Here is a 13,951-nt window from a genome sequence, read left to right as displayed (position 1 = left end):
GGAGGGACTGAAGACGGCAAAGGGAAGAAGGTTCGAGAGAGGAAGAGAGAGTTGAGCAGGGAAACTGGGCAGCACTGAGAAGTTCCAGGAGGTTGGTCGCTGTGATCTTTCAGTGGTCACCATGTCTCACATTTGAGTGATTTTTCTCCAGCAGTTGCCAGGGACCTGGATAGAGACCCAGAGACCACGGATGGCTGGGATTTTGCCAGGGAGATGAGAAAAAAAGACAAAGGGCAAGGGAATTATTAAGGGGACTTTTGTTAAAAAGTAGACTCCATGCACAGCATGGAGCCCAAAGCCGGGCTTAAACTCATGACCGTGAGATCAAGACCTGAGCTGAGATCAAGAGTTGGATGCTCAACCGACTGAGCCACCTCCCCTTATTAAGAGGATTAAGCACAGAATCTAGGCTGCTTAGGAAGGGAAAGTCAGTAAGGGGGCCCACGAGAGAGCTAAGGGCTAATGGACCAGAGGTTCCCAAGAGCTGGAAGAGATGTCATAGTAAAAAGGGATGATCAGGAGAGCTGGAAGTCTGGTGTGATCAGTGGATTTTGGAGATGGAGAACTTTTGGTTGATGTTGCAATCCAGGATGTGCTGTTGTCGGGGGGTGGGGTGGGGCGGGGAGGTGGTGGCAGAGTGGCATGGAGGGGGACACTTAAGATGCATCCGGAACTGAGAAGACAGGGTGTGGTCTGATCGTCCAGGTGGGTGCCAAGGTCATCCAGGATTATGGCAGGAGACCAGAAGATGGGTGAACAGAGAGCCAGCCACTGCCAGAGTCCTCACTGAGAGAGAATGGCCAGGAGACAATAGGGATGATGGTCAGGGAGGGATGGTGGAATAAAACAGCGCAAGCCTTAGTACACCCGTATTTCCATCAGAGCCTGAGGAGCAGTGGTCTGGGAGCGAGAAGGGCAGCCTCCTGTCTCCTGATCTTAAAGAAAGGGTGTGGGAGGGATATGATTGGTGCCCTCCAGGGACAGGAGCTCTGAAAAGAAGTCTGATGTACATGCCCCGTGCCACAGGAAGACGGGACAGCTCACCCTTGCCCAAGAGTGCCCGTATCTCTTTGACTTGGGCTGTTCCTTCCACCTACCTCGGCTCCCCACCCCACTTCCAGCTTCCCGAATCCTGTGGTGCCTTAAGATCCAGGGGAAAATCTGCATCCTCTATGAAGCTTCTCCAGGGTTCCTTTTGCCTTTTTCTTACACTCATCCGATGCTGTCTTGAACTGCACGCGTTTGTGCGACATCTTATTTAGCCAGCACTGTGAACAACCCAAGGGTGGGGGCATGGTTTATTTAGTACCCTGTCCCCATAGCACCTAGCACCGTGTCTTGGACGCAAGCAGTTCAAAATTCTTTAGTGAATAAAGCAGTATAAAAGCAATACCAAAGAAAATTTTAGGATGAAATGCTGTATGTTATAAATCATGTTTAATGCAGATATGCACCCAAATAATATCTTGCAACTGAAAAAACTTAAAATTTTGATAGCTGGAATTTTAATTGGTTTTTAACAAGCTTTTTGCGTTTAAAAAATAATTAGGACCACTTTTTTTAAGGGAGGGAATTTTAATAAAATGTAGTAAACTGAAACACATAGCATTACATAAGATGGGAAAAAAAGCTACTTTATTATGATCTTCTCCCATGCACTTTTGGAGCTTCTGAGTCCAATTAACACAAGGAACTCTGTGGGTCAGAGGCCACCGATTCTTGGCATTGACAATTTCACTGAGCTGGGATAACAATTGGGGTTTGTGTCACCCGGCCACGTGGCAGAATCACCCCAGTGGAAGGATTGACTTGAGGCTGTCTTGCTTATCTGTTAAAAAAGGCAGGACAACATTCTGGAAACAGCTGCAATTTGAACTGACAGTTGCCCCATTTTACTGCCATGGCCTATTTTTAAATTACCTAGTGGAACTCAGACAAAGCACAGAAATGAAGGAGAAATGAAGCGCTCGCTGCTGGCTTTGCCCAACATACAGTTAGCATTTTGTATGCTCCATCAGTCCTGCTGAAGACCTCCGGCATCCTGGCTTGCCCACAGAGGGGCATGCTCGCCAGGTATTCCAATTAATCTATAATCTAATCCTAAAAGAAGTCTCTGGTTTAGTCTGGTGAGTTCTCTGGTGGAACATTAAATCATGTTTTTATAACAAGATGACTTCTGTTATAAAGTACAACTGAGTCCTGGGCCAACTTTGGGCCATTCTGAGTTTCCTCCGTCCACAGAGAGCTTCAATCCAGACTCTCTTATGTCCTTGTGTTCTTGTTGGTCTGTGACAAAAGGAACTTAGCCAGGGCTTTGAAGAAGCCATCTGTCCATTTGCAGAGGGGTATGCCGTGGGAAAGAAGGCTCTGTTTCTCTAGTCACTCTCTGGTCAACACCAGCATGGAGGTTTCCAAGTGGTTGATTGTAACTGACTTGTCTTCAAGCCCAAACTGGCCATCGCACCTCGGCAGCCTCACTAAACTACTAGCCTCTTAAGCAACATCAGGGAGCATTCACTGCTCCAAGGAACAGCATCTCCTGTTTTCTCTCGTTCATGATGAGGATTCCTATTTTGGCTGTTATGGCTATATCACTAGGACTTCAGCATGTGTGCATTCCTAAAACATTCTTGTAACTGTCAGCCGTCACACATTCATGGAGCTCCTATTAGGTGGTGGGCATTGGAAGTATGACGATAAACAGCACCCGCTCTGGAGTAGCTTCCAGCCGAAGGGAGGAGGAAGATAGGAAGATCCAAGGTGGACTTGAGCCCAGAGGGTGTTATAGGAAGGCCAAAAAAGGCCAGGCCCAAAAAGATGGCCCTGCAGAGGGGTGTGCTGTTGGACAGATTCACGAGGAAGGAGACAAGACGGTCTGGCTTTGGTGTCTGATTGCCATGAAGTGTGAGAAGGAGCAGGAGAAGGAACCCAAGATAATTTCTGGAATTGTGACTTGGGCAGAAATAAATTCAGGAAGAGGAACCATTTTGAGGGAAACAGATGATACAGTCAGCATCTTGAGTCTGAGGCGCTTGTGGGACACGCCATGGTGAACAGATCAACAGCTAAAATGGAAAACAAATGAGAATTCCCACAGATCTGCACTTGTCAAACCGTGGGCTGCACATTCCCTCTCCGTGACGTACATTTGGAGCTCGAGATGTCGTGTGCAGAGCTGCGGGATTACTCAGGTACACCTCGAGGGTGCAGAATCCGAGCTACAGTCAAGAGGGCGGCTATGACAAACACCATACCAGGTGCTAGCGATGACTCACAGCCTCCCAGGGTGGGGCCTTTTGGCAGGTAGAACCAGTGTGTGCGTGTGTGACCTGCCTCATCCACACACGGGCCTGGAGCCAGAAAGAAGGGAGGCCAGACCCTCAAGGAATCCGAGAACGGACAAGCAGAAGTTAGGGAAAATTAAAAGTGTGAGTCATGGAACGCTTATGCCCTGTGCTAAGCCCTGGCTGCTTTCATGACACCGGTAAGGGTGTTGGTAGGTTGACATTGACAGATTAATGGGAGCCGTTTGAAAGGGGAGAAGCTGAAGGTTTCACAGGCAGGATAAGCTGAATAAATAGGTAATGAAAGGAGGCATGCAAATATACCAAGGTCTCAGAAAACACAAAATGCAAATCGAGCCAGCCTTTTTGGACAGCTGCACCATCATCAGAGAGCTAACATTTGCAAGGAGCTGCAGTATGCAAAACACTGTATTGTGCATTATGCAGGGTCACTTTCTGGGAAACAAAACCTGTTCCTGGCCCAGGGGCTCTTGTTTTTTGAACTTGACTGCAATCTGGAGCAGCGCTGTCCCATAGAACTTTCTGCAGTGGTGGAAATGTCCTATATTTTTGTGATCCAGTATGGCAGCCATGGGACACATGTGGCTACTGAGCATGTGAAATGTGGCTAGCGAGACCAAGTAACTAGGTTTACAATTTTCTTTTAATTAATTTAAAGGTAAAGGTAAACAGCCACACATGGCTAGTGGCCACTTTATTGGACAGCACAGTTCTAGACTTCTGCTGCCCTCATGTATAGATGGATATTCTGACTTTTTAAGCCACTGCAGGTCACTTGAAGAGGCTTTTTTTTTTTATTTCAACCTCCAAAGTTTGTGCAGATCATCATGAACAAAACAATTTAAAATGTTTATGTTGGGTAATCACCTTCACACTTAAGCTTACTGTGTTTTCTGGGAGGTTCAGGTGATCTCACCGGTCAACATCCCACTTAGCCAGGCCTGGGGACGAGCCAGTTGCTGCTGGTGTCAGGTTTACTGCCTCCTTCCCAATGTAACGTTGGGCCCTTGTGACACGGAATCTAAATCTTTAGTTGCCGGTTGCTGATGGTGAAGGACAATAATCCTGTTATCAGCAGGGCAAACGGTACTCTTGGTCTCTGCCTTCTTTGCTGATGAAGTAAATGCAGTGACAACATGTCCTAAGTCCTTGGTCTGTGCATTTGGAACAGTGTCCCCTTCAGCGAGGCTAGAAGATGAGAAAAGCTCATGACGCCCCTCTTCATAGAACGTTGCTGCTCCCCCCCACCCCCAAGTCCTGGGCTAATCATTTTCTCTGGGGTAATCGGGGCTCCTGCTTCTTCTCTGTGAAGGTTTGGGAGGGCGAAATATCCTGTCAGTTACAGCAGGCTCCTCTAGGCCAGCAGTTATCTCGGGGACACGGTTTCCTGCTCATTTCAAGAGACTGCTTTGCTTTTTAGTCTACTAATCATCCAACTCCTAGTTGATTAGATGGAGCTGCTGTGTATTTCCCTATTTATTCTACTCTGATGAAACAGTTAACATGGTTGTATGTAACTTTGAAAAGTGTCTAAAATTAAGTTGCTTTTTAAAATTAAATTGGCTTTTAGAAATGTGGTTTGGGATTGGGCTGAGGCGCAAGAAGGTATTCTAGAAGCCTCAGAACCTGCTCTGCCACTGATAGCTCCTAGAGCACCGTTTGTAAGACTAGCTGGACGCCAAGGCAATTTATAATGTAATCTAATGTTAGTATGAACGTAAGAGTCTCTTGTTCTCGCATTGATCCCACGAGATAAGCATTGATAATAAGTATCTCCTTGATGGGAAATTGAAGTGCTTAGAAGTGGTTTGTCTGAATTCACACTGTGATGAGGGACAGAGATGGCTCTTGATGGTAAGTGTTCTTTCTACTTTGCCACACCACTGACTTAAATGTATTTAGGAGGTGCCGCTTTAAGAACATCTCAGCATGAGCTTGATGGTTATGGCTTTATCTTGGATTTAGGTGTAACCCAGCCTCTGCCTAAGGTACAGTTAAAGCCACAGGTAGTAGAGAGGTCATGGTGCATCGTGGAGTGGCTGCTGTGTTACCTGTGCGTTTGGGGATCTGCCGCCTCCAGGCAGGTGTCTGGATATGATAGCTTGGTACTGGATCTATTACTGGATGGTAAATGTCTCTAATGCCAGGTTCATCAGAATTGTGATCATCTGAGACTGGGTCAAGGAAGGAACAAGAGGCGGAAACTGCAATACAAGCATCAGAATTTGGTGGTGGTGCGCTTCACTCAGTGAGTGCAGTGGAAAGCGTCCTGTGGATTAAGCAATCCACTCACACACTGCCCGCTCAGTCGGAATGAACTCTCCTTTACAAATCAGAGGCAATGCTTTCCTCGGAGAGTTTTCAGCCACAGGAGTCTCTAGAAGGGAATTATGTAGGGGGAATGTTTACCTATGGAGGAGGGCTTTGGTTAGGTTTACCCCTGCACATTGAACTGTACCTTTCTCCTGCTCTTTTCTCATTGACCAGTTATCTTTTGCACCTGTAGTGCCTGATGTGGCATTCAACCCACTGAGCTCTGCAAACTGGGACTGGTCTGTCCTGAGTTCTCCTTTGGCAGGTGGCAGCACTCTTATAGCTTCCTCTGGGAGACTGGCTCCAGGACCTCCCTGGCACTGAGGATCCTATAAAAAGAGGTTTGATAAGTTCTGTATTCCCTCAGGATTCGAAATATAGCGGGGCAGGCCCATACTGTAAGGGTTTTTTTTTTTTTTTCTTTTTTTAAAGATTTTATTTATTTGACAGAGACACAGCGAGAGAGGGAACGCAAGCAGGGGAAGTGGAAGAGGGAGAAGCAGGCTTCCTGCTGAGCAGGGAGCCCGATTCAGGGCTTGATTCCAGGACCCTGGGATCATGACCTGAGCTGAAAGCAGACGCTTAACCGACTGAGCCACCCAGGCACCCCATACTGTAAGGGTTTAAGAACAACCAGATTTTCAGAGACATTTGGGCGGGGGCCCAAACCTGAGAAGAGAACACTCCAAACCAACCCATGATCCTGGGGGCTGAAGAGTTCCTGATCTGGTTTATCTCATAAGGGATCTCTGGTTTCATTCGTATGAAGCAAAAGTTGAAGGACTGAGCAGGGGGGCGGGGATCAACATTACGAACACACAAGTCAGATGGCTGATGAGTGATGCATTCAGTGACATTTTCACCCCCGCCCCCGCCAGCCTTCCTGTGCTTTTGTATCCAGAGGCAAATCCTCCAGTATCCCCCAAAGAATATCAGTAATACAGAGAGCAAAGCAGAGGTGAATTTCACTGTGGAAAATTCTGGTTTTTCACTCTTCTTGATACAGAAGACGTGACCTTGAAGGCACTTGTCTAATCAAGGCCCAAACCCTTGGGATATCATTACCTGGAAAAAAATTGAGATTATGTAAGTCATGTTGTTTTGGGTTCTCTGGCAAACTGAGGTACAGAGACAGAGTGCAAACATGAAAAATCCTTTTCTTGTACTTTGGAAATGGCCAGTTTTGTGCATCTGACCACATATTTTTGTCCTTATTTCATCATTACTTTTATATGTACACCCATATCCTTTTTTAGACGCAGTCTGAGTATTTTGCAATGATGATTTAAAGAATGAATAATTTTTATAGCATAAAGAAGAAAACTACAGAAATCTGTCAACAACCTGTCCCCCAAAGTTTGTGGAGAGGAGCATGAAACTTCAAGTCCTAGAATATCCTGAATGTGCTAGTATTGCCATATGAAATGGCCATGGTTATGCACGTGAGTCTTTGCGTGAAAATACAAGAACCCAGCTGCCCGTTTGTTTACCAGTCTAGGAAGATTGCTACGTGCTACTGTTTGACTTACATTACATTTTTTATCTGTCCTTGAGTTTTGTTCCTGCATGCAAAAAGAAAAAAAAATGAGAATTTTTCTTAGTGCTAAAAATGTGTTGTTGTAGCCAAACTAGATTTAATTTTTTGGATTAATCTCACTCCCTAAGTTTAATCAGCAGCAGGCATTCTATTTCATCTTTGACTAACAGGAAAAGACCCAGGCGATGTGTTCTTCTCGATGGTGCCAGTATTGTAAGAGAGTCTCTTTCCCCTTCAGACTCTAGGTGGAATATTTTATTGTGTGATTTCATGTTCCTTAATAGGGAGTATAGATCTCACCCAGGGATACATCTACATCCATAAACATCAATCATTGATGTTTTTAAGGTATCCTTTGAACATTAAATAACCACAGTGTGAGCATCCCAGATTAAAGGAGAAATCCCAACGAGAACTTGATTGATATCAGGTATCCAGGATCTATCTTGGGGATCCGCGCCACTGACAGAAAGAGAGAGTCCATCCTCTGGAGTATATTGCAGGCATAAAATATTAAATAAGAATTCATAAAAGGCATATTACTCATCTTAAATCAATTCACCATGCTAACAAACGGTGTTGAATGCAGCTTGTGGTATTTAGTGCTTACATAGGATAAGTAAAATTCGTACTCAGATAAGATCTTAAACATGAAATATGATCATATAGTTCAGTGGTTCAGAGCACCCTCCCTGGGTTAGACTGCTTGGAAAGGAACCCTGACTCCACCACACACTGGCATGAAGGCTTGGGTCAAGTTTCTTATCTTTTCTAAGGCTCGGTTTCTCCTCTGTAAAATGAGATAAATACATAGAGATTTATGAGAATTAAATAAGCTAATATGTATAAAACGCTTAGCACAGTGCTGGAACATTGTAAGCACTCAGATAATGGTAACTACAACTATTATCATTATCATATCACTATCATATTGATCTTACTCTCTTTTATTATCATCCAGACAAAAACATTTGACCAATTTCTAGTTATTACAGGATGCAGTTATTACTACATTTTACTCTATTTAAAAACAGGATTAAGCAATGCAGTGGGTTAGACTATAAGCCCATACACATATGTGACATATCTTCATATCTGTATCATAAGGCTGTGATTATATGGGCAGATCAGGTAGACACTGATGCAGGTGTATAGATGGATGATGCTGTGCTTTAGAAGGCCCAGTGCCTCGAGTCTTTTTTTTTTTTCCATTTTTTTAAATTTTAAATTCAATTAACCAACATATAATACACCATGAGTTTTTGATGTAATGTTCGATGATTCATTAGTTGCATTTAACACCCAGTGTTCATCCCATCATGTGCCTGCCTTAATGCCCGTCACCTGGTTACCATCCCCCTCCCCCCCGATTTCCGTCTCCCTCTCTGATTTCTTCCCTTTCCGTTTTCTCTCCCTGCCGCTGTGGTCCTCTGTGCTATTCCTTATGTTCCATACATGAGCGAAACCAGACGACGATTGTCTTTCTCTGGTTGACTTATTCATCTTAGCCTCAACTCTTGAAGTGAAAGAGCTGTAGTGTTTCTGATTTGGATGGTGCCTCGGGGACAGTCTCTATCAGGCCCATCGGGAAAGAAGATCGAGGCCCAACCGGCGTGAAGAGGGATATAGTTGCACAGCAAAGAAGCCGCCTGGACAGTACCCAGGATGAGAGCTCTTGCCCTTGCATCTCCCTGTCCTGACATTTAGGGTTTCTAACGCCTCCTTTCTGAATTGGCTTTTTCCTAAGTGACGCGTGTGTGCACACACCCCCACGCCCCCACACCCCCACACCCCAGCAGAAGCAGGAGGAGGATATCTCCCAGAGTTCTAAGTACCTGTTTGGAAGATGACCCACTTGAAAACCGGGATCTCTCCAAATTTGTCTCTGGCCCCCAAAATTGATCTCGTTTCTTCTCATTTGGGTCTCTTCCGTATTCCTGTCGTCTCAGACAAGCCTGCAGAATAAAAAATGGTTTCCTTAGCTTAGGTGTGCGACGAGCTTTGATTATAACTTTTTGCTTAATTCCTATCATGAGGAGCGTGAAATATATAACGTCCATCTCCGAGGGCTCATCAACACCTTTACCAAGTGTGAGGACACTCAGCCAGGCATCATTCTCTCTTCCCTTTGCCCAAAATGCCAGGTCAAAAATAGTAGCCACTGCTTTAATAAGTTAAAATCAACATACCAAGAGGTGTTTCGACAAGTATTTCCCCAACAATTGCCTGCTTAGTGCAGGAAGTACCTGATGCACAGTAGTAGCTTCCCCTTCTGCCTTGATTCTATCGCCACTCTACTCCGGCCTCTTGGATCACACCTGGTTCCAGGGGAAGACTTTTCCTACGTGAGAGCTTTAGCACGTGCGCTTCCTTCCCCTCGGAATGCCTTTCATGGGATGTTCATAGTCTGGCAAATCCTGCAGATCTATTCAGATCGAGCTCACGTGGCATCTCTTTCCTTGCCTTGCTTCTCTTCCCCAGGCCAAATTAATTGGTCCTTTATACAGACGCAGCTTGAATTATGCAATTTTTTAAAACTGTTGTACAATTTAGTTGTTTTGAGCCTGTATCTCCTGCTGATCAGTGAGAACCCTCAGGGTAAGGACCACCTCTTATCTTTTGAATCCCCCAGCATCTAGCGTTTAATGTTCGCTGAATTGCATTGTTGTTTCAGAGGGAAATATCAGTCCCCAAATGCAAAACAATAAAAAATAAATAAAAATAACCAACAAAAAAAAATTTTCCGTTGTTTAAAAAACAAAGAAAATTAAGAGAAAATCTAGTACCAATATATTTCTTCTCCAGGATCAGAACAGAAAAAACCCCAAGGACATCATGTGCTATGGGGGTTTCAACTGATATTTTAAATAGTTTAAAATAGTAAAACTTCTTGGAGCATTTCTATAGATTCAGTGCCCGAATTCACCTTTGCGCTGCTAGAGCCAAATTATCCACTGTCATGGTAAAGAAATGCAATGTAAAGACCAACAATACTGTTTCTAAACAGGGCCTGACATCTCCCCTTCCTGGCTGCGTTGAGAAAGGAAAGATTCCTTCTGCATTTTTCCCCTTTGTTAGAAAATGCATCTCCTTCCTTGATGTGGAAGGACTTGCCAGAATTTCACACCTCTGGGAAAGCCTAATATTATGCTACATGGTTAAAAATAGAAATGACCTGATATTAACAAAACATTTACCACTTGGAATTGGGAACAGCGAGCTGGTCACACTGTGCTTTCAACCATATTGCTGGTGAAGCCCTGGCCTCAGGGCTTATGCACAGCGGCCAGGTGGTACCTGCAGCAAGTGGAATCCTGTCGAAAAGTATGGTTCCACCCTGCCTTATTTGGAAAGGGAGAGCAATCCAAAATGGTTGCCCCCCCCTTTTTTCCTGTTTCACTGTTAATCTTACTTTCAAAAACTATGCTATATAGATAGCAAGCCATTTTAATAAATCGTGGGCAGTGTTTTTTTTTTTTTTTAATTATTTGAGGTGGGGGTGGAGGGGCAGAGGGAGAGAGAATCCCAAGCAGACTCCCCACTGAGCGTGGAGTCCGACCTGGGGCTCGATCCCAAGACCCTGAGGTCATGACCTGTGCCGAAATCAAGAGTCGGACGCTCAACCAACTGAGCCACCCAGGTGCCCTGCAGTGTCTGTTTTAATAAATAATTTGAGCAAAAAAACCCCCAAAAGTAGTGGACAGTAACTATGATAAATAAGTTAAACATCGAGTATGAAAATAAACCAAAGTAAACCTGAAGAGAGTTAGCCAGAGAGTTTAATGACGTTCAAGTAAAGATGGGCCTCTCCTTTTTCATTCCTTTTCCAATGACTTCAGATTGGAGCCCGTTTGGGAGGAGCCCTGGCTCGGAGTGTTGTTTCCTGGAGCGGCAGATGTCTGTGTTATCCTACCCAACTGGGATTGCAGGCGCAAGCAGCAAATGCTGATAGGCTCAAAGTGGAGGACAGTGTTAGCAAATGCACGCAGGACCAAGGCAGATTTTGTGGGATGAACAGAATTCTTGTGGGTTGAGTGTTTTTTGAAAATTCTCTCCAAGAATGCATGCAACTTAAATATTTCTTTACCAAAAGGGGAGGCGGAGTAGAATGGTTTGCAGTGTCGAAAAAAAAATTTTTCCCCTCTGGTTCCTTTATGCCTCCTCTCATAGAGGAGTCCGAGAGCAAACCGGTGACAGGGTACATAATTTTTATCTTGATACAGCCAAGCAGCAATCTTTCTGTGTAAATCAAACATCAGTCCTCTTGAAGTGATAGCTTTGCCCAGTTGAAGGAACACAGGGACAGAGAGGCAAGTCCAGACTTCCAGTCCTAGAAATAGCAAGACAGGAGCCGTAACTGCCCCACGTTCCCCGGGGGCTAGTTTTCTTATTATTTGAAAATGAACGATTTTTTTTTTTTGGTGCCATTTTTGATGCTGATGTTTCCACAGTGGGGGTCCTGGAGCAACAGGGCAGAGTATGAAGTCCATAGGCTGGCAAGGAGGAATTGACGTGTAACTCATGATCACCGGGGGCTTCCCTTCCCCTGGAACTTTAAAAATATTCCCTTTTCAGTTCCACATGTCTGGAGCTAGATTGCTATAAATAAGTTTCTGTTCATGTGACGGAACTGGCTGAGGGCGGTCTGAAAATGGAAGGCTTCAGGTAACTCATTTCCTCCTTGAGCTGGGTGGGGGGCTTCCTCCTTCACTCCTCCTCTGGCGCTGCCCCCACAACCTCCCCTCCCAGCCCATCCCTCTATCGGCACGCAGTCAGGCTGCCTCCAGAGCACAAGCTCCCAATGTGGGGGCAGAACACAGAATGTGCATATATGCCTGTGGCGGATGACGTGGGTTCTGTGACTCACTGTAACTCAATACGGGTAAACATGACAAGCCCCAGCTCTGCCACTTTCTCGCAACATAACCTTGGGCAGCCTGACTAACTCCATTGATTCTTGCTTCCCTCATCTGAAAGAGGGAGATGCCTGGTGCCGCCAGATTGCCGGGGAGCCTGGGGCCCTGTTGGCAGGACGCTGGGCAGAGTGACTGGCTCCTGGCGAGTGTTCAGTGAAAGGCACTCATCACCACCATCATCACCCTCATCACCCTCATCACCATCATTATCATCATTAGGCTTTAATTGTTGTTTCTGATCCCATTGCTTGGTTTACTTCTATTTCTAAAGCCAGCCTTTGCCAAATCGCATGACTCGGATCCTGGTCAGGGAAGAAGAAAGAATCTTTCTGTCCGGGCCTGAGCTTCATCCTTGTTTTTGTGCCCTGGAGGCAGCGGTCTGTTTCCTAGGCCTGCAGTTCCCCCCGCCAGACAACTGAGGAGATCCTGCCCTCAGTCAGTCAGGGTACCTCATAAGGCACTTTTTCCTCAGTGTTGCAGCTTTCTGAATCCACCGGGGGGTGGGGGGTAATGGGGGGGTGGGAGGCTCAGTTTCTTAAGTTTATTTGATTATCAGTCCCGCCTTCAAGTCCTCATCCAGGCTCCAGAGGCCTTAAGAAGCCACCAGCCATAGGAAGACTTTCCCGGCCTCCTGGTTCCAGTATGAAAAACCCCGTGACCACGGGGCATCTCTGCCTCTCGAGCATGGTGGCCTCCACCAAGGTTATTGTCGCTCCAGCCTCCAAGCATTTTGAGAAGTGGGACTTGCCACTGCTTCGGTTGGTACTTCTCTGTTCTTACGATCTAACATGCGTAACCCAGACTTGGGGGATTTAATTATCATTGGTGGCATTATTCAAGTTCATTAGTTTTAAGATGTTAAGGAATCAGAGGTGTAAGAACAATTTGACATGCTGTTCCCCTCAAATGAGTTTCTTTTCCTGTTCTGTCTGTGGAGAGGACAGAAGCATGTACCTCAGAGATGAGCAGAGCAGAGAACCTTCCCCCCAGGCTCCCATGGGAGAGGAAGCTGAATTTTCTCTACTCCCTCAACCCCCTGAGTGGACGGTCCCCAAGCCCCTTGCCACCTGGCACTGTCACCTATCATGTCCTTGAACAAGTTCATAGCATCATGTTCAGTTGTTTGCTCAGTCCTTGAAAGATCAGGATGAAATAAATGACAGGAAATGAAACCCATCTGAACACATTTGATAGATTACGGAATATCATTCTGAAATGCCAAGTGTAATCTTTCTCTCCAGCTCTCGGTAGACATTAATGGCTAAATTCTGCCTCAAGTTACATAAACACGTTTGACCCAAAGAAGGAAGGGGGGGACAAATCTATGCAGCATGAACACCCTTGAAGAAACAGAGCCAAATCCTGAGATGGCATGTAATTATGTACTAGCTACCAGATTCTGAAATAGCATGTAATATGCCAAATAGATGTTTATTTCCTCTTGTTTTTTCAAAAGGGTCCCACCCAACCACCGAAAGGAGCAGCATCAAAATAACTCAGGGTGGGTTTAAGCCACCTCTCCTGGTGCCGGCACGCAGACCTGTAAAGGCACTGCTAATTTGGTACGCACCAACCCTTAGCGTATTTTAGGATGTCACAGGAATAGTGTACACAGGAAGTTTGTAAGGGCTTCAATTTGAGCCAGTTCATTAAAGGCAAGTGAAACACAGGCAGGAATCTGTGGCAAATGTATATGATTTAGGAGTTCTGTCTAGTTATTAGGTCTTACACTATTTGTACACTCTGAAATGGGGAGTCCCTAGTGTGCAGCCAGGTTGCTGCCCTGGGAGTGAAAGCTGGGATTCCTTGATTCATTGATGAGCCAGGGATTCGATATCGACCCGATGCAAAGTCTACCTTAGTAAATTATCTAGATACAC

At 45.4% G+C, this 13,951-nt stretch overlaps 2 protein-coding genes across 9 annotated transcripts in view; one reads left to right on the top strand and one right to left on the bottom strand.

Annotated features, from left to right (window-relative positions):
• The window catches only part of LOC112837639 (uncharacterized), a 132,425-nt gene that overhangs the window by 52,744 nt on the left and 65,730 nt on the right, over nucleotides 1–13,951 (top strand). The gene's annotated exons all lie outside the window — the stretch shown is intronic.
• Nucleotides 1–13,951, bottom strand: part of MARCHF10 (membrane associated ring-CH-type finger 10) — a 79,952-nt gene that overhangs the window by 54,128 nt on the left and 11,873 nt on the right. For 5 of the 7 annotated variants that reach the window (XM_073883072.1, XM_025890073.2, XM_025890075.2 and 2 more), the window contains one exon: nucleotides 8,991–9,110. In XM_073883072.1, coding sequence (XP_073739173.1) covers nucleotides 8,991–9,110 — 120 coding nt within the window. Of the gene's footprint in view, nucleotides 1–5,763; nucleotides 5,948–7,147; nucleotides 7,181–8,990; nucleotides 9,114–13,951 lie in introns of those variants that run through there. The other 2 variants (XM_073883074.1, XM_073883073.1) reach the window with 2 other exon arrangements.

This window comes from Callorhinus ursinus, unplaced genomic scaffold (assembly GCF_003265705.2).
Source record: "Callorhinus ursinus isolate GAN/ISIS: 27379988/994484 unplaced genomic scaffold, GSC_fseal_2.0 scaffold50, whole genome shotgun sequence".
NCBI classification, from domain to species: Eukaryota; Metazoa; Chordata; class Mammalia; order Carnivora; family Otariidae; genus Callorhinus; species Callorhinus ursinus.
Note: the sequence above shows the minus strand (reverse complement) of the source record. Positions and strands in the feature narration are given on the sequence as shown.